Consider the following 20,711-nt stretch of genomic DNA (forward strand, 5'->3'; position numbering starts at 1 on the left):
GTTAAATTCATATTAACACAGAAATTTCTCCTGTTTTGGTAGTAAATGCCAAATTCCTTAAGTAGATTAAATTCTAGGTGGGAAGATAAAGCAATGAAAGAAGACAAAACTAAGTTCTATTTAATTGTGTCCATATGTGGGCTATATACTAGTGCTCTGAGAACTTAGAGAGGGCAAGGTAAGCTAGGAGAGCTTGAAGGAGATGGGCTTTGACAGATGGATGGGCAGAAAGCCAGTGAGAGGAGAGGAAGCAAAGAGCCAGCCGGAAGATTACTGTCTTTTCTTTTCTGCATTATTCCTGGAACCTGTAAGTGTCTCACAGGTAGTTTGTTTATTTATTGAATGAAAGAAGGAATGAATGTGATAATGAGAGCATTATTACCTACATGATCAGTGAGAACAGTTTAGCCAACAGAGTGTGTGTTGGCAAAGAAGATATAGAAAGACGTTTGATGAAGCCAAGCCTGGAAGGTGTAGATGCCCAGATACAGATTTCAGACTGGTTTGATTGTGTTAGCAATCCAGCCCATGTTCTTAAATAGAAGAAAACCCATGATGTAAATAGGGTGCTAAGAAGTGTTGTCTACGATTACATCTCCTTCCGGTAGAACTTTCTGTGAGGATGGGAATGTATGCTGTCCAATATAATAGTCACTAGCCACATGTGGCTGTTGAGCCCTTGAACTGTAGCTAGTGTGAATGAGAAACTGAATTTTAAATTTTATTTAATTTTAATTTAAAAAGCCACCCCCAGTGGCTACCATATTGGACAGTACAAGAGAATATCGGATGGTTTGGAGAGTGAACAGAGTAGGATGGAGAAAACAAGTAGTAAGCTTTTAGAGTAATCCAGGCATGAATGATGAAATTTTAAAAGGGAGAATATCTGCTATCTAGAAAGAAGGAACAACAGGATTTAATAAATGAGATGAAAGAAGGAAGACTCAGACTTGCCTTTTAAGCCAAGACTTTGGGTAATGAGGAATTGAATTATTAAGGAAATAGGACATTTGGAGCAAGCTGAAGGGTGGTTTGTTGGTTTGGGTGTAAATACAAGTTTGGGTATATTATGTTTTTGGTGAAGGTAGAATGACTAAGTGGAGAGACTGTGTATTTGGAAACAGAATTTGGGGTTAGCAATGGTGGTGATATTAGCTTAGAGATAATACCTGAAGTCATGAGTGGAAGAGCTTTGAGCAAATAATAGAGGAGTGAAGGTGGTGATTAGTGTCATATGCCAAAGAGAAAATGATGAAGACTGATTAAATTTAGTCATAAAACTATAGGTGTCGTAGAGGAAGAGACCCTAGAGATTGTCATCTAATCAGTCCATTCAATTTACAGATGAGGAAAGTGATGCTCAGTGATGTGAAATGAAATGTTTAAATATACACAGCTTGTAAATGTCAAAGGGAAGTATTGAACCTAAATTGTCTGCTGACCCCTTCAATTTACTCCTTTTCCCATTGTGTTGGCAAAACAGGAAAATCTTATTGAGGAATATAATTTCAGTAGAGCGGGTTGGAAGCTAGCACAGTGATAAGAAAGTGGAATACGGGATAGAGAAATGGAATTAGTAAGTGTGGGCAGCTTTTTTTTTTTTTTTTTTTTTTTTTTGGGTACGCGGGCCTCTCACTGCTGTGGCCTCTCCCGTTGCGGAGCACAGGCTCTGGACCCGCAGGCCCAGCAGCCATGGCTTACGGGCCCAGCCGCTCCACGGCATGTGGGATCTTCCCAGACCAGGGCACGAACCCGTGTCCCCTGCATCGGAAGGCGGACTCTCAACCACTGCGCCACCAGGGAAGCCCGTGGGCCGCTTCTTTAAGAAGCCTGGCAGTGAAAAAAAAAGAGATTGAAATGGAATGCAATTGGAAGAGGCAGTAAAATCAAACCAAAGTTTTTTTGGTTACAGAAATATCACTGAATATTCTGGCATGAGAGGCAGGGGATAAAAGTGACAAAGTAGTCGTACCTTCCTCTTACTGCTGCCTAGGAGTATGAAGTAATTGACTCAAGATTATCATCAGTGGAGCCAGAAATAAATAGTCCTTAGATCTACTGAAACTATTTAATGACCAAACCTTCTGATTGTGTGTATACAGAAAAAGAGTCATGCCTTACTGCATGTTATTCATTATTCTGTTTTGGTTTAAGATGTTGATTGTTGATGTGATTGGCATTTTACTTGGAAAGATATGACTTCATGATATTTCCTGTTCTTCAGGCCACTTGATCCACTATGATCTAAAAGGAATTCAGAGAGACATATTTTTAGCGTGAATACTTTAAGGACTTTTTTTTTAAATAACTTTTAATTACCTAACCACCACTCTGAGGATATTTCCCATGATATTAAAGAACCAACCACTATGTAAGTTAAATGTGCCTCAGTATGTCAGTTATATCTCAGTAAAGCTAGGGTGTGGGAGAAGAAGTTTCCCTGATTCCTTCCACTCCAAAAAGGTACCTCAAGTGATACTTTTTTACAGCTTTAAAGTATGATGTCATATTAGAAAGAACTTTTACTGAAATGGTGATTACAGACAATGAGAATATAAGTTGGAGAAAGAGAAACAATTGAAGATTGTTAAGGACCCAGAATATCGATTTATATTATGGTTGTTATTAGAAAAAAACGATCTTAAGAGACTTCCTAGGCTTTAGCCTTATGTAGAAAATTAAAAGGTAAAATATAGGAATTCTTTTAATATTGCAATGATGTCTTAGAAATAAAAACTGACAAGGGAGTTTGAAGCTAGAAATTACATCTTGGTGTTTAATTTCTGCTACCAATTTATTTCTGAGGGCACATGACCACTCTTAGTTGATTTACTGCTGCTAGAGAGTCTCTGTATATTATGATGGAGAATGTTGTGCTTCTCCTCAAAGTCATTGAATTCCGGACGAATTGCCAAATCAAGATACAGTTGTTTGACGCTAGATTCTCGGAAGAAAACACACACACACACACACACAACCTCAAAACAAAGCTCTGTTAGAATGGAGTTAGGCTGTTTCATTAACTTTTTAAAAAGGGAGCATATTACCTTGAGAAAGTAGTACACTTCTGGCAATTATGCTGTATTACAGGGAGATCAGATATTGTGAAATTCAACCTGTTTTGAAGGCAGAAAAGGGGAAAGTAACTTTAGTCTATTTCATCAATGAGCAAATAAAGGCAAAAGCACAGTTGCATAGTGATACAATCAGGATTAGGATTTCTCTGTCTTACTTTCCAATTTCATGCTCTTTTGGCCTTAATATTAAATGAAAATTTTGCTCTGTGTTTAAATTTTGAATTTTTTTTTTATTCTACACCTTAGTCTATTAATATACCCTAGTAAATAGACTGTTTACCTGGGAATAGTCTATTAATATACCCTAGTAAATAGACTGTTTACCTGGGAATATTCAGAAACTTAAATGCTGTAGTTTGCTTTTAAAACATTTCAGCTTAGAAGAATGTGTCTTGTTTACTTTTTGCTTGCTAAGCATGTATGACTGGCAGAAGTTCTTTAGCCCTGCTGCCCACATGGTCTGGATAAAAGAAGTAGCAGTCTGTTCGAGAAGAACAAAAGAGAAGCAAGGAAAATAATTTTCCTTTGCCTGGAAGATATCACTGAAGCCTTGATCTCTAGAGTTTAGACAACAACTGAAGTAGAGGGAAATCAATGGAAAATAGTGTGTGCTGGTAGGAAGGAGGCATTCTGGTTGGGGGTTGGATTGCATGGCATGCAGAATAAAGGTTCCTATTGGTCAATGGTATTTCAGCCTCATGTTCCCAGTTGGAATTTAAGTGAGAAATATTCTGGCATTTTTATCTTGTTTAGTGTTTTTGAGGAATCTGTGTTCTTTCAGTTCAGTTGACTTTTGTTGTTTATTTAAAAACAAGCAAACCTCTTGACTCTAAAGGGGATAAGTAAAGAATATAATCTAACAAAATAAAAGCAAAAAAAATGAGATATAACTGAACTATGATACTTTTCCTTCTAATCTGTCTAGTTTTAGAAAAGTCAAGAAGTCTTGTTTTGGAATAAGATAAGCCCAAGGAGCTTGTGTTTTGAGGGGAAAGGCAAGTATATGGTCTTTCTCTGAGTTGTGTATGAAGGGTAGGGAACTTAACATAGCTGTGTATTGAAGTGAGTCAGTTGACCTACTTTTAAGTCACTTAAATACTTCTGTACCTGTGCTAAAACCAAACTGGAATCTTGGAAAAAACCTTGAATTGGTACTTATCAGTTGTTTCCCTATAAAGAATCCTGTCCCTTTGCTTATTTTAGTGTTCTCAGAATAGATAGGAATTTTTAAATTAAATTATTCCCCTAGGAAGATTACTGTAAATTGCTATAGTGTGCTGTAATTTTTTGTACTTTTTTTTTTATCAGTGAAGGGAAGATAGTTTTATAGTAGTAGCTGTGATTGAATGTGTGCCTATTGTGTAGCAGAAATTGTACTCAGCAGTTTACCAACAAGATCTCATTTAATCTTCTAAGCAGTTGTGATAATTAAGATTCAGTTTGGGACTTTCTCATAGCACACTTAGAGAAGATTGTACCATGTACCAGTCTTTGAATAGTCGTCAAATAGCATTTGATCTATTTTCTTGTTTAATTTTATGTCCCAACTCCTAGCATAGTTCCTGGCACATGGTAAGCACTTAATATGTTTGTTGAACATATGTCTGACTTCAGTGATACATGCTTTTCCTTAATGCCAAGCTGCCTTTCTAATAAAGAATGCTCTCCTACAGTATTCAGCACTTTGGGAATATTTTCTGGTTTTCCTTTTTTATCTCTGGTTCTTCCTTTTTGTTCCTTTTTGTGTACAACCCCTCTTCTTCTGCTCATCCCTTAAGTGTTGATGTTCCTCTGGGCTCTGTTTTAAGCCCGCTTTTATTTTCTCTCTATACTTCCCATGGAAAATACCTACTTCCTTGGTATCATTTGTCATGCACGTGTGGAAGATGTCCAAATTAGTAGCTCCAGCAGAGATTTTCCTTCTGAGCTGAGCTTCAGTTCCATTTATTTGTTTATTCATTTGTTAATTCAGCAAACATTTTTTGAAGGTCAACTCTGTACCATCTATACAAAGTAGAGCAGTGAAAAAGATAAACAAGGTTTCACTTCTCATGCAGTTTATGTTGTAGGGAATAGTTAAACAAACAGGATTACAGATTGTAGTCCAGTAAATCATAGCAATGTGGTAGAGAGTGGTTAGAGAAGGACTTTTTGAGGAGATATCAATATTTGAGATGAGAGGTAAAGGCAAAGAACAAGACTTGTGTGTTGAGGGAGGAAAGGGGAATAAAGGGAGGTGAGGCAGTTCCCTAGTGCAAGGATTCTAAAAGCAGAGAACTTGGCCAGTGTAGGTAAGGCCTAATAAGTGAGAGCAGTTGATAAAAGATGAAAAAGGGTACATATCATGGAGGAATTTTTTGGCTATGGTAAGGAGTTTGATTTCATTCTAAAATTCAATAGGAATGCCTTCAAGGGTTAAAATAGGGAGTAACGTGATCTGATTTATATTTTAGAAAGATTAGCTACAGTATGGAGACTAGATAATAGAAGTGGATATATGGAGACCATTGAGAGAAATACTGATGCTTTGCAGTAGGGTGGTTAACAGTGGAAATGAAGAGAGGTGGACAGATTAGTACTATATTTTGATTTTTGAAAGTGGTCTTGACAGTATTTGGTGGTGGATTAAATGTGGGGAAGGAGAAAAAGAGCTCGTTGCCTACTTGATGTCTCTTCTGGGATCTTTCATAGTCACTCAGTGTTTAATATGGTCAGAACTGAAGTCATCTTTCCCTCCCCTTCCCCGAAACTTACTTCTTTCCCAGTGTTTTTCTTATTAAATGTCACCCCTTATGTACCCAGTTACTTATGACAGAAGCCTAGGTATTATCTTCAGTCTTATCTTTTCCCCGGCACACCCACCCCCAACCAATAAAAGCCACTGATTTCGCTTCCTAAATCTCTCTCACACTGCAAGTATTTGAGTGCACGTCTCCGTGCCCCGTGTCACACGTGAATTTCAACAGTAGACCTCTAACTGGTCTCCTTGCATCCTGTATCATTCCCCTTTCTAATCTATTCTGGATGCTGCAGACAGATTTAATTAAAGCTTTTCTCTGCTGAAAGTTCTTCATTGGCTCCCTCAGGATATAAGTTAAAACTCCCCTAACATAATCTGTAGACTTTTTATGACCTGGCCTCTGCTCACCTCTTTTTCCTCATCTTTCACACTTTCCACGCTTGCTCTCCACCAGCCACACTAAATTACTATTTTTTCGTCAGTGAGCCATGCTGTGACTGTTTTTGCATTGTTTTCCCTCCCTTTTCCTAATTCTCTTGCTACTCACTCTCCACTTTCCATCCCCAAGAAACAAGCAAATGTATAAAAACTCCTGAGTGTCCTTTGGGTCTCAGCTTAGATGTTATTTCTCCAGAGAAACTTTGTGACCCACCAGCTGTAAGCCAGTTGCCCCTCTTTTGTGTTCTCTTAGCACCCTGTACTACCTCCCACCAGGCCACTATCTCAGTATTCTGAATTGCCGTTGTTTTCCACTAGACTGTAAGCTTCATGAGGACAGGGGTGAAATCTTCCATGTTCACCATTTTACTTCTAACTTCTAGATTCTTAATATACATTTCTTGAAGGTGATCTGTGGTAAGAAATGTAGTATATTAATAGAACATTCATAGCATTTTGGGGTACAATAATTTATTCAGCCTACTGAAATTTTTATAGAAATAATATTCAGTATATTTAGTTTATAAATAAACTGATACCTCTGGCTAAATGATAAACTGATCAGTGGCCTGAATAATGTTATTCTTGGAAATGGCCCATAGACTTTATGATATGACCCCAGCAGTCCTTATGCAACACAAAAGCCAAGAAATTTTCTTCTCCAGACCTAGAATAAGCTATGTTCTTCCAAGGAGCCCTGGTTCCTTTTAGGAGGAAATAGTATTTAGAGACCATTCTGAGCACTAAGTATGTTCATTGCTTCTGTGTTGTGCCAGTATGACAACTGAAAACAGTTTAATATTTCTTTGTAGTTCTTTCGGTCTTTAAGGTACAAAGTACAGTAAAAAATACGTTTTACTAAAAATAGAACTACCATACGACCCAGCAATCCCACTACTGGGCATATACCCTGAGAAAACCATAATTCAAAAAGAGTCATGTACCAAAGTGTTCATTGCAGCGATATTTACAGTAGCCAGGACATGGAAGCAACCTAAGTGTCCATCGACAGATGAATGGATAAAGAAGATGTGGCCCATATATACAATGGAATATTACTCAGCCATAAAAAGAAACGAAATGGAGTTATTTGTAGTGAGGTGGATGGACCTAGAGTCTGTCCTACAGAGTGAAGTAAGTCAGAAAGAGAAAAACAAATACCGTATGCTAACACATATATATGGAATCTAAAAAAAAAAAAGTGGTCTTGAAGAACCTAGGGGCAAGATGGGAATAAGGACGCAGACCTACTAGAGAATGGACTTGAGGATACGGGGAGGCGGAAGGGTAAGCTGGGACAAAGTGAGAGATTTTTTACTAATGGGATTAACAGGTAAAAAAAATACATTTTAAAATCACTTGAAATAATTTTATTTTCTTTGTTGTTAACCTACCAACTTGATATTTGTTGGGCTTCTTTCATTTCACTTTTTACATTTAGAGGGTCTTTTCTCATTCTGATTTAATTTGATTTTAATATAACCACATAAAACATTTACATGCTTCCAAAGTCAAATCTGCAAAACAGGGTACATTCAGAGAAATCTAGCTTTTTAACTGTTCCCCACCCCATCTCCAGCTTTGCCTTTCCCATATATGTTTTGCCTATGCTCCACATAAATCTTTCTAAACTATGTCTCTCATAGTCTTAATCATGCCATACAATCTTCATTTGCCCCCTCCGTACTTGGAGTGAAATTCATATTCCTCAGCTTATTGTTTAACTCCCCTCATGACATAGCACCAATTAACCTAACTTCATTAGCCAGTGAGCCTAATGTTCAGCCAAATTGAATTGTTCATTGTTTCCTATACAGGCTCCCATATTTGTTCACTCTTGTTTTTCACTCAGATTTTTATTACAGCCTGGATCACTTTATCGTCCCCTTCCCTTCGTAGCCCACCCCAATCACCTTATCCAGATCTTACCCATTCTTTAAGCCAAGATCAGATGCTTCCTTCCTATAATACCCCTCCTCTACCATTCTCACATTTCTTACTACAGTCGTGTTGATTTCTGAGAGTATCCTAGTCGGGGACCATTAGAATTAAGTATTAGAGCGAGTCATCAGAGATCCAGAGATTTTGATAAATTGTATTCTGGTAGTATCACACTGACAGAACACTAACAGCACAAACACTTTCTTAATTGATTCATCTAATCTCCCAAGGGCAGTGCCAGTGATACTTCTGTTATCCACATCTCTTCATTTTTGTTAGAGTGCTTAGACCAGAAATTTAATTTTAAGTTTAACCTAACTATAGTCCATCTTTTTATTCAAGTGTACAAATTGCAGTTGCAAATTCAGTTTTACTGTGTAGTATCCCTGAGCTCAAATTCAGAGTGGGTTCCCTATAGGTGTGGGAAATTTTTCACACTCTCTAGAGATAACCTCCAAGTTGATAGATTTTAGAATTAAAATCTGTAGCTTAGGAGTATTTTGATAGTGTTTAAAACATTGTCTCAAACCTGTGTTCTTTTTTTGTTTTTGTTCTGTACGTGGGCCTCTCATCGCTGCGGCCTCTCCCGTTGCGGAGCACAGGCCCCGGAGGCGCAGGCTCAGCGGCCATGGCTCATGGGCCTAGCCGCTCCGCGGCACGTGGGATCCTCCCGGACCAGGGCACGAACCCGCGTCCCCTGCATCGGCAGGCGGACTCCCAACCACTGCGCCACCAGGGAAGCCCCAAACCTGTGTTCTTAATGCCTCAGTAAATACATCTACAATTTTAAATTTTTTGCTCTTTCATTTAATTGGACCTGAGACAATTACAGAATCCCTTGGAGACCCAAATAGTTGCCAACCTCAGGCAAAATTGTTCGCTTGCCAAGGACAGAATGTTTCCCTTTAATAATATAAGGGAAATGAAAGTTCCATTTTGCACCAAAAATGCAGTGCAGGATAGGTCCATTTGAATTCATGACAAGCATAATAAAATGAGAAAGTAAAGAGTATGTTGGCTAAAATAATCCTTTGGTAATTATCACCTTATAGAAAGACCTTTAATTGCTAAAGGCAAAATATTCTTTGTTGCTTCTGATCCAGGCAGAGTTTCTGATTAATAATAAAGAGCATTTAAAAAATAAATTTTGCAGTTTTGTTTCCCTCTTTAAATCAGTATAACTTAATGTGCCATAAGAAGAAAAGTGCTTTAATTATTCTTGGTTTATTTTTACCCCTGGTCAAGAGTAAATACGTGAAACTTTACATCATTTCCAGAGATTAGTGTAAGAACATAAGTGAATGAGGTCTAATCTAGACTGCTTTATAAAAGAATCATATTTGGCAGAGAGATGTGAAGTACTTGAAAGAAGAAAGGACAAAATTCCCAGCTCTTACCCCTGGTTCTCTATCTAAAAATCTGTCATATCCATTACCATTTACTTGTCTTTCCTCCCCTACTCTGTGAGGTCAGAAATGAGTCTGACTTGTCTGTTTATCCCCAGTGAATGCAGGGATGAATTGGGAATCTAACCCTAGCCATACTGACAAGCTTCTGTTTAGCCTCAGGCAAGTCATAGTACAGCTCTGTCCTTATGCCTGTTTGCAAAAGGATTAAAGAGAAAATCATAGTCTCTTAGAGATGGAAGAGACCTTAAAGAGTACATAATTCAACCCCTTATTTTGTGGATGAAGAAATCCTGCCTGCCTGGCTCTTCTAAATGTGAGAATAGAAATCCTTTGAACTAAATAAATAGCCGTGTTATATTTTATCCTGATTTTCTCTTGTGGGATAGATTAATTTCATTTGGGACTGTGGTGTAAAGCCTTAAACCAGATCCGTTTTCCTTTGCAATTTAGTCCTCAAATCTTATTCTTGAGTTAGAAAAAGAATGGCTGGTTTAAGTTTCTCAGGGCAGAGGACAATAGGAGAGGGAAAGAAACATCTATTCAGTAGGATTTATGATAAGTCAAAACAAAATACCTAAACCTAGTTGCTTAAATCATTTATCTCTCACTAGGCACCTCTCACTAAACTTTTTTTTTGTTTTATAATAAACTCATGGACACATTAAGGTCCTTATGTCTAAATATGTGGGCATTTAAAAAAATGATTTTCAGAAGTTGTTTAGATTTGGGGACTTTAAAATTTTACTTTGTAATGAAATATCTTCAAACTTATGAGGAAGAGCTGTGTCTTGGCATCTATTATAACAAACCCCAAGCGAAGTGAAATATTTATTTATTCTTAAAATTAGGGAGTGGTTATTTGCTTTTCAAAAGAAGGCTTCACTTTAAGAAAATATCCAAAAGAAGCACTTATATGTGCTTCAACAAGAATAAACCTTAAAAATATGTTAAGGAAAAAAAGCCAATTACAAAAGACTACATATTGTATGATTCCATTTATATGGAATATCCAGAATAGGCAAGTCTATAGAGACAGAAAGTAGACTCGTGGTTACTTAGGGCCAGGAGAGATGGGGGAATAGGAGGGCGATGGCTAAGGGATTAATTGTGGTGATGGGTGCACATTTCTGTGAATATAAGGAAAATCACTGAATTGTACACTTTAAATGGGTGAACTATAATGATGTGTGAATTATATCTCAAAGTGATTTAAAAAAATATTTATCAAAAGAATTGTTTAGTGAACATGTTATATCATCTAAATAACCATTTGATTTTTTGAGAATTATGGCTAGCATTTGTTAATTGCCTATTATGTGCCAGGCATTGTGCTGAATACTTGAAAACCTACATTTTCTTACATTAGGTTTTAGTTTCCATACAGCTTTTCAGCAACACAGTCATCTTTGTATTCTCCATGCATACTAGCACAAAGCCTTACAAATGCCATAAGCTCAAAACATTTGGATGAATGACTATATATATGAATTTATGAACGAATGAATTTAGCACTGTGGCTTGGCATCCCAGGACATCAGAGTTTTGATTTCTCCTTTTCTTTTTGTCAGTCTAGTCTCAGACCTAGCAAGCAGTTTTAGCTCACATGGGGATTAATGATTGTTATCAAATGGAAGAAGTATTCTGATTTGCTTTTGCCGTTTCCACAGAAGTAAAGGAAGAAGAGGGCATTTATTGCATTGCCCTCCTTCCGTTTGTTCCTTATTTCGAGTAGTCAACAACCCATCTTTAGCTTTTAGTCTTTATATTTACTTCTGGAAGGAGTGGTTTAATCTTCCTGTAGATCTTTTAAGGAGAACACTAGCCCAAACAAATTTGGCTTCAAGTATGCCTGAATCAGAGTCCAGGAAAATGCCTCTCAAAATCTTCTACATAGGTGATATTTCTATTTTTTTGTTTCAGTTTCAGAATAGAAATGAGATTCCCAAACTCTTACAGTGAAGGTCACAATTTCTTCTTACTTTTAGATAGTTGAATTAGGATAATTAGTTGGATGCTGACTAAATACACGAATAATATAGTTCAGCTCTGCAACCCAGGACTGTCTAGAATCCTGATGACCTCATATCCTGGTATAGATTGCTCTAATACTGTAATATGTATATTCCTTCGAATTCTGGGTCAACTAGAAGGTGCCTCTCTCCACAGCCTGTGCTGATAATTACTGAATTATGAGAAATTACAGTTTTATTCATTACTCATAGTTAATCCAAACTTGCCAGTTTTTTACACGTCACTTAAGAGTCAGGTAAACTTTTCCTTTTCTAGAATTCTAAAAATCTTGCATACTACGATGATGATTATAAAGCCCTCTGTCTTAGTCCATTCAGGCTGCTATACCAGAAAAAAAACATAGACTGGGTGGCTTATAAACAACAGAAATTTATTGCTCACAGTTCTAGAGTCTGGGAAGTCCAAGATTAAGTGCTGGCAGAATTCAGTTTCTGGTGAGAGGCTGCTTCCTCATATTCGGGGATCTTCTTACTATAACCTTAAATGATGGAAGGGGCAAGGAAGCTTTCTCTGGCCTCTTTTTAGTGCTGCTTTTGTAAGGACACTAATTTCACTCATGAAGGTTACGCCATCATGACCTAATCACCTCCTAAAGATCCCTACACACCTCCTAATACCATCACTTTGGGGTTTAGGGTTCAACATACGAATTGGCGGGGGGACACAAACACTTAGACCATAGGATCTCTCCCAGTTCCCACCCCGATAATTATTTTTATAAGAAAGTTATTTGCCAATAAATACTGGATCTTATGCTGAAAAATACCAATATTAAAAGCATTCTTTTCTACCCATTACTTCTTTTTTTCCTCTCCATTTCTTAGAGTTTTAAAGAATTATTGTTCATAATAGGCTCATAACCATTTCATCACCTATTATAAGACTTGTGCCTGATTTCTTTTTTTTTATCGAAGTATAGCTGATTTACAGTGCTGTGCCAATCTCTGCTGTACAACAAAGTGACTCAGTTATACACATATAGGCGTTCTTTTTTTTATATTCTTTTCCATTATGGTTTATCACAGGATATTGAATATAGTTCCCTGTGCTGTACAGTAGGCCCTGGTTTATCCATCCTATATATAATAGTTTACATCCCACACTCACAGTCCTTCCCTCTCCCACCCCCACCCCTTGGCAATGACAAGTCTATTCTCTATGTCTTTGAGTCTGTTTCTGTTTTGTGGATAGGTTCATATGTGTCATATTTTAGATTCCACATGTGAGTGATATCATATGGTATTTGTTTGACTTACTTCACTTAGTATGATAATCTCTAGTTGCATCCATGTTGCTGCAAATGACATTATTTCATTCTTTTTTATGGCTGAGTAGTATTCTGTTATATATATATGTACCACATCTTCTTCATCCATTCATCTGTCAATGGACATTTAGATAGTTTCCATGACTTGGCTATTGTGAATAGTGCTGCTGTGAACATAGGGGTGCGTGTATCTTTTTGAATTATAGTTTTGTCCAGGTATGTGCTCAGGAGTGGGATTGCTGGATCATTAAAACTCTTGCTCTGTGTCATAAAATTCCTGTTTTTAAGTAGAGGCCCAGGTTTTTGTTTTGTTTCCTGAGTATTTGAAATTTTGGAATTGAATCAGTAGTACAGTGTTGCAGGCTGCAACTTTTATCCACCTTTCACCTAAAATGGACCAAGCCAACCAGAGATAATTTAAAAATTATTTATTCCAAAAAATATTTTGGAGTATCTGAAAAGAATAACTTCTTTTGTGCTTGAATTGCTAAATGATTTATAATTCCATTTGCAGTTTTTTTTAAAATTTCTGCTGTGATTTTTTTCGACTGATTCGTTCGTTTATTCAACAGCATACACTGAGATCTTACTTTATGCCAGATATTTAAAGAAGTACATTTATTTTATTTTTAATAGGTTATACATTCAAATCATTAAAAATGAAAATAATACTAAAAGGTATACACTGTAAAGTTTTATTCCCACAGAGGTTCCCAGCTACCATTTTCCCCATCCCATATATCCTATAGGTAGGGTGACCATACACCCTGGTTTTCCTGGAACATTTCCAGTTTGTGCTTTTTGTCTTGGTTTAATTATTAATAGTGCCCCCTTTTTATTCTTGAAAATGTTCTGGTTTAAATAATAAACATGAGAGAAAAAAGTCAATAAATTTGAAAACAGAAAATCAATGAAACCAAAAGCTTGTTCTTTGAAAAAAAAATCAATAAAACTGATAAACCTCTAGCCATACTGACCAAGAAAACAAAGACAGAAGACAAAAATTGCCAATATTAGGAATGACAGAGGAACTATCACAACAGAGAATAAAAGGATAATAAAAGAAGACTGCAAACAACTCTATGCCTATAAATCAACTCAGATAAAAGAGACCAATTATTAAAAGACAAAAATTACTTAAACTCACTAAAAAACACTGCAATACCAAAAACAAAACAAAACAAAAAACCTAGTCCTATAGCTATTAAAGAAACTGAATTTGTAGTTCAAAACCTTTCAACAGAGAAAACTCCAGGCCCAAATGTTCACTGGCAAATTCTAAAAAACACTTAAGGAAGAAATAATATCAATTCTAAATAATCCATTTCAGAAAATATAAGAAGAGGAAACACTTCTCATGTATTTTATACTGCTAGGATTATCCTAATATCACAACCAAACACATTATAATAAACTGAAAATAAATACCAGTATCCCCCCACAAACATAGATACAAAAATCCTCAATAAACTATTAGCAATAAGATATGGTACATATATAAATGGAATATTACTCAGCCATAAAAACGAACGAAATAATGTCATTTGCAGCAACCTGCATGGGCCTAAAGATTATCATACTAAGTGAAGCAAGTCATACAGAGAAAGACAAATATCATATGATATCACCTATATGTGGAATCTGAAAAAATGATACAAATGAACTTATTTACAAAACAGAAACACTCACAGACTTAGAAAACAAACTTATGGTTACCAAAGGGAAGGGGTTGCAGGGAGGGATAAATTAGGAGGTTGGTATTAACATATACACACTACTATATATAAAATAGATAATCAATAAGGACCTACTGCATAGCACAGGGAACTCTACTCAATATTCTGTAATAACCTATATGGGAAAAGAATCTGAAAAAGAATAAATATATGTATATGTATAACTGAATCACCTTGTGTACACCTGAAAGTAGCACAACATTGTAAATCAACCATAGTCCAATATAAAATAAAAATTAAAAGAAAAGCTATTAGCAAATCAAATCTAGGCATATATAACAAAAATAATACAGAATGAGCAAGTCGGGCAAAACCTAGGAATACAAGGTTGGTTCAACTTTTGAAAACTCAGTGTAATTCACCAGATTACCAGACTAAAGAAGAAAAAAAACAAAACAAAACATGATTATCTCAATAGCATTTGACAAAATTCAACACCTCTTCATAATAAAAACTCTCAACAAACTAGAAATGGAAGGAAAATTCCTTAACCTGATAAAGGATAACCATAAAAAACCTACAACTGATATGAAACTTAATGGGAACATGGTAAAGATAATCTCCTTTCACCACTCCTACTCAACACCACAGTGAGAGTCCTAGCCAGTGCAACAAGGTGAGAAAAATAAAATCATTTCAGATTGTAAGGGGGGAAAATACTCTTTACAGATGACAGGATTTTTACATAGAAAATCCCCCCAAAAATAGCAAAAACAGTTCCTAAAACTAATAAGTGAATTTACCAAAGTCACAGGATAAGAGATAAATTATTTATTTATTTATTTATTTTTGGCTGTGTTGGGTCTTCGTTTCTTTGTGAGGGCTTTCTCCAGTTGCGGCGCGCGGGGGCCACTCTTCATCGCGGTGCGCGGGCCTCTCACTGTCGCGGCCTCTCCCGTTGCAGAGCACAGGCTCCAGACGCGCAGGCTCAGTAGTTGTGGCTCACGGGCCCAGTTGCTCCGCGGCATGTGGGATCTTCCCAGACCAGGGCTCGAACCCATGTCCCCTGCATTGGCAGGCAGATTCTTAACCACTGCGCCAGCAGGGAAGCCCCCATTTGCAGTTTTAACCCCCACCTGTTGATTACAGTTCTGCCTGCAGGAACTGTATCAGCCTACTTTCCCTTTAGCATCTCATGAATTATTATTACCATAAGGAAGTGAGAAGTTTGACCATTGTTGTCACAACCAAACTGAAAGGAAGCATTGGGGAAATTGTCAAAGCCTAGATGAAGGGAAACTTTGGTTCAACATTTAATTTACTATGATAGCTGGTCATGTTTAAAGCCGGAAGAGAGAATGTTTTGTAATCTTTATATTGAGGCCTAGAAAATCACCAGGTCTTTGAGCTTTCAACTGGTCAGCAGTAGAGGCTGAGTAATGATGCTACTCGTCTAGGTATGGCAAACAGCGGAGATGGTAAACATTACAGAGTTAAAAAAAAAAAAAATTCCAGGTTTGAAGAATCCGTGTGAGTTTTTATGTATGAGAAGAGAAAAGTTGCTCATCATGTTTTGCTTTTACTTTTTTTGTCTACCAGGAAGACTTCGACTTAAACTTTAGGTCTAGTTTTAGCAAATGCTGTAATATTTAGTCTAAGTTTATGAATTATTTCTCTACTTACTTATATGGTAGTACATATTTACTTATCCTTGTTTCAGTTGTCTTGTTTTCCTTCTTTTTTTAAAAACTATTTATTTATTTGGCTGTTCTGGGTCTTTAGTTGCGGCACGCGGGTTCTTCGTTGCAGTGTGCGGAATCTTTTGGTTGCTGCACACAGGCTCTTGGTTGCGGCATGCAGGATCTAGTTCCCTGATGGGGGATCAAACCTGGGCCCCCTGCATTGGGAGCGCAGAGTCTTGAGGACTGGACCACCAGGGATGTCCCTGTTTCTTATTGTAAACCATCTTTAAAAATATTTTTTAAGAACTGGGTTGGGGGCTTCCCCAGTGGTGCAGTGGTTAAGAATGCGCTTGCCAATGCAGGGGACACGGGTTCAAGCCCTGGTCCGGGAAGATCCCACATGCCACAGAGCAACTAAGCCCGTGTGCCACAACTACTGAGCCTGTGCTCTAGAGCCCACGTGCCACAACTAATGAAGCCCGCGCACCTAGAGCCTGTGCTCCGCAGCAAAAGAAGCCACCGCAATGAGAAGCCCACGCACTGCAACGAAGAGTAGCCCCCGCTCACCGCAACTAGAGAAAGCCCGTGCGCAGCAACGAAGACCCAATGCAGCGAAAAATAAATAAAATAATAAACAAAATTACAAGAGGGAGGAGATATGGGGATATATGTATAGCTGATTCACTTTGTTATACAGCAGAAACTAACACACCATTGTAAAGCAATTATACTCCAGTAAAGACGTTAAAAAAAATCATTGTGCCATAAAAAAATTGAACTGTAGGGAAAATAAACTATTTATAAAATACAATGAAACAAAAAGAGGGTGGGTAACTGAGGGACCTGTAAAAATTCATTTTTAAGAATCCTTTTGCAGCCTGCATTAATGGAGCATGTGTTCAGGGTTAAATTTATATTTTAGATTAGGCTTCAAGTATATGGGGGATTAACATTTTATTGAATGCCTGTTATGTGCCTAGAAGAAAAAGCTCTCGTACATTAATTCATTTCATTCTCACAGCATTTATACAAAATAAATATTATTCCTGTTTTACTGATGAGGAAACTGAGACTGAAATTCAAAAAGCTTGCTCAAGTTTACAAAACAAAGTAAGAAAGTAAGTAGGTGTTCTTTCTGCTCCTGCATACTATTATCTCCAACTGAGTACTGGTGACGTGCTGGGCATTGCACAGATGCTGTTGCCACAGCGTTGAAAACAGCAGGCACTTGCCCCTGTCCCCCTCTGTCTCAAAAAGAAGGTGAGGGGACTAAGTATATAGAATAATAAACCTGGTGTGACTTCATCTAATTTTAAAACTAGTGAGAATGTAAGTATTTCAGATATTCCTTACAGCGGTCCATTTTCTCTTTTAAGAATGCTGGGAATGCTTTATTGAATTTCCTTAGCCTTCCAATATCCTTATGGAAAAAACATTTATTATACAAATGCACAAGCAGTGTTGAGTGTAATTATGATTGTCTCCTTATCATCGAGTTTATTAGTGGAATCTCTTTAGGACCAAGTTTTCTAACATTTGCTATTACACAGTAGTCATCAGTCTGCATATTATTGAAAATTAAAACAGTTTTTTTTTTTTTTTTTTGCGGTACGCGGGGCTCTCACTGTTGTGGCCTCTCCCACCGCGGAGCACAGACTCCGGATGCGCAGGCTCAACGGCCATGGCTCACGGGCCCAGCCGCTATGCGGCATGTGGGATCCTCCCGGACCGGGGCACGAACCCGTGTCCCCTGCATCGGCAGGCAGACTCTCAACCACTGCGCCACCAGGGAAGCCCCTAAAACAGTTTTTAAAGCTACATGTATATTCATTAAATCTTCTGTAAGAGTACTTAATTTCTTTTCCTCCCTTTCAGGGACTTTCAAAAATAGACAAAAAGAAGAGAGGTTCAGCCATGTCTGTCTCTTTGGGTAGCGAGGACATGCTTTGTGCTCCTGAAGTGGAGAAAGAGAGACCAATACCGTTAGGATCCAGAACATCTGGCAACGCTGCCCTAGAGGCTACACACCACAACTGTAGATGTACAAGGTTTCCCATCAGGGCATTTGCTTTGAAGGGGGAGGATTCTTGTGGCAACAACTAGGGTTAGAGAAATGTGAAGCTGCTCTTGGAAGAGGTCGAGCTACAGAGTGAAGCGCTCGGCTTTGGCACTGTGGCTGAGAAGCTGTTGGTGTTACTCTGATTATGAGCCCACAAGAGAAGGTGTGGAGTTGGTGCAGGACATGACAACAAAATGTTTTATAATCTCATCATACAAGCCAAAGAGAAGAGTGAGTTTCAAGAAATGAGAATGCATGTTTAAAACTGTTGGGAATTTTTTTTTCTTTGGGTTTTTTTTTTTTTTTTTTGGTACTCCTGAATAGAAGAATTTTCCTACGAGATCAGTGTCTCCAGCACTAATAGCTGGTACCTTGAAATCTAGTTTAATTTGATTTAACACATGACAGTGAAATGTGTGTTTTCTAAGAAATTTTATTCTCTTTATATTGTGTGATAATGGGGAAGTCTTGAAAATTCATGCTGTGTTCTAAATGATTACCAAAAATTATCATACAAGTTGAAAGCACAGATAGGCTTTCTTTATAGGCTGGAGACACCTAGGTGCAAATCCCTTCTTCTTTACTTATCAGTTCTGTTACCTTGAGCAAGTTTCTTATCCTCTCAGCTTCATCTTTGAGTTGAAGATGGTGGTGATAGCAACTTCCTCCTAAGGCTGTTATGAGATTATACGAATATGTGTAAAACTCTCAATATAGTAGTATACTAAGATTACATAATATGCTATGCTTATTTTTTTTAGAAAGTGGTGAAGATAAATGGGTTGTCTCAACTTAAAAATACTTGATTTTCTAAAAACTTCTACAACAAACCAGCCTCATTGCCACCTTCTACCTCTTTCCCTGAAGTTGCTACAAGAGCTCTCTCACCTTTAGATACCTACTTGGTACCAGTGTTAAAGTTACAAGGTGAAATTAAGGTTTAAATATCTTATCAGCAATGTAAGCATCCATTTTGCACCTAATTTAATTAGGTACATGGAACACAACATTAGCCGTATTTACTCTAGAGATTTGCATAATTTCAAAGAAGCTTTTTAAAAGTCATACTCTTTGGTGTCACTAGAATTAAAGAGGCTTTTCACTGTGAACAGCTTCATTAGATGCTGTTATGACTGTAATTGTTTTTTAAAACAAATGAAACTTGGCAGTCGAAACCTACCAAAGTACAAGAAAAGCTTTGATTTAGGTTTTATGAAACAGTGAGAGTATTTTTTAAAACCTGAATTTTAAATAAGTTAATAAAATAAGGTAATAAATAGCAACCAGGTTGTGAGTTTTAAGTTTTTCTTAGAGTTTAGAAACTGAACTCAAAAATGCCTCTCTCACCCTCCATTATCTATGTTTTTATTTATTCATTCGTTCAGTCATTCAGTCATTTATTTATTGCCTGCGTTGGGTCTTCGTTGCTGCGCACGGGCTTTTTTCTCTAGTTGCACTGAGCAGGGGCTACTCTTGTTTGCAGTGCGCGGGCTTCTCATTGTGGTGGCTTCTCTTGTTGGGGAGCACAGGCTCTAGGCATGCGGGCTTCAGTAGTTGTGGTGCATGGGCTTAATTGCTCCGAAGCATGTGGGATCTTCCCGGACCAGGGATCAAACCCATGTTCCCTGCGTTGACAGGTGGATTCTTAACCACTGCACCACCAGGGAAGTCCCTATCCATGTTTTTGAAGCTGTGATCAAGATTTTTTTCTTTATCGGGGCAGGGCATTTTGCGGACCATTTAACCTATTTACCAGTTTTTATACACTGAGCGAAACATACATACAATTAATTTCCTTGGTCTGCACCATATAATAAAAAAGTAAATATAACTAACTCAGTGCCTATCACAATATCTGGCTCAGAGTAGGTATTTTATTATTCGTTCGTGAAATGCTATGAGAGTTGGGAAAAGGATTTCCTCAAAGGGAACTCAGAGAAAGCTTCATGGGAGCATTGGCATTTGGGCCTTTAAGATCATGGTGATCTCGGCTATAGAGAGAGTTAGAAGGGCATTCCAGGATGAGAGAGGTTCAGGAGCCAAGGCCCAATGGTAATGGATACCATCCTAATGTATACATTGTTTACAAACCATCCAGTTCTTTTGAGCTGCTGTCACAATGTGAATCTAAAGACATAGGAACAAAAATGAAGCTAGCAAGGTAGCTACCTTCCTTTAGGATAGGTAGAATAAAATGAAGCCTGTCCCTTGGGATTTGGTTTGTCATTTGAAGTAGGCCCCTCTATGAGAACATCGAAGATAGATCGAATAGCAAAGGTAACCAAGTGGCTTACCTTCTCTGAGCCTTAATTTCCTCATCTTTAAAAATGAGGCCAATGAATAAGTAGAGTGTGGGGTATTTTGAGGATTAAATGAAGTAATGTATATGAA

General features: G+C 37.5%; 1 protein-coding gene across 6 annotated transcripts in view; it reads left to right on the forward strand.

The window, feature by feature from the left end:
- Positions 1-20,711, forward strand: part of TMCC1 (transmembrane and coiled-coil domain family 1) — a 159,276-nt gene that overhangs the window by 64,131 nt on the left and 74,434 nt on the right. For 2 of the 6 annotated variants that reach the window (XM_024756458.1, XM_024756459.1), the window contains exon 2: positions 18,137-18,551. The exons of the other annotated variants lie outside the window; for them this stretch is intronic. In XM_024756458.1, the coding sequence (XP_024612226.1) occupies positions 18,504-18,551 (48 nt within the window). In that variant the 5' untranslated portion in view covers positions 18,137-18,503. The remainder of the gene's footprint in view (positions 1-18,136; positions 18,552-20,711) is intronic. 6 annotated transcript variants of the gene reach the window in all.

The sequence above is a fragment of the Neophocaena asiaeorientalis genome, unplaced genomic scaffold, assembly GCF_003031525.2.
Source record: "Neophocaena asiaeorientalis asiaeorientalis breed wild unplaced genomic scaffold, Neophocaena_asiaeorientalis_V1.1 scaffold392, whole genome shotgun sequence".
In the NCBI taxonomy this organism is placed as follows: domain Eukaryota; kingdom Metazoa; phylum Chordata; class Mammalia; order Artiodactyla; family Phocoenidae; genus Neophocaena; species Neophocaena asiaeorientalis.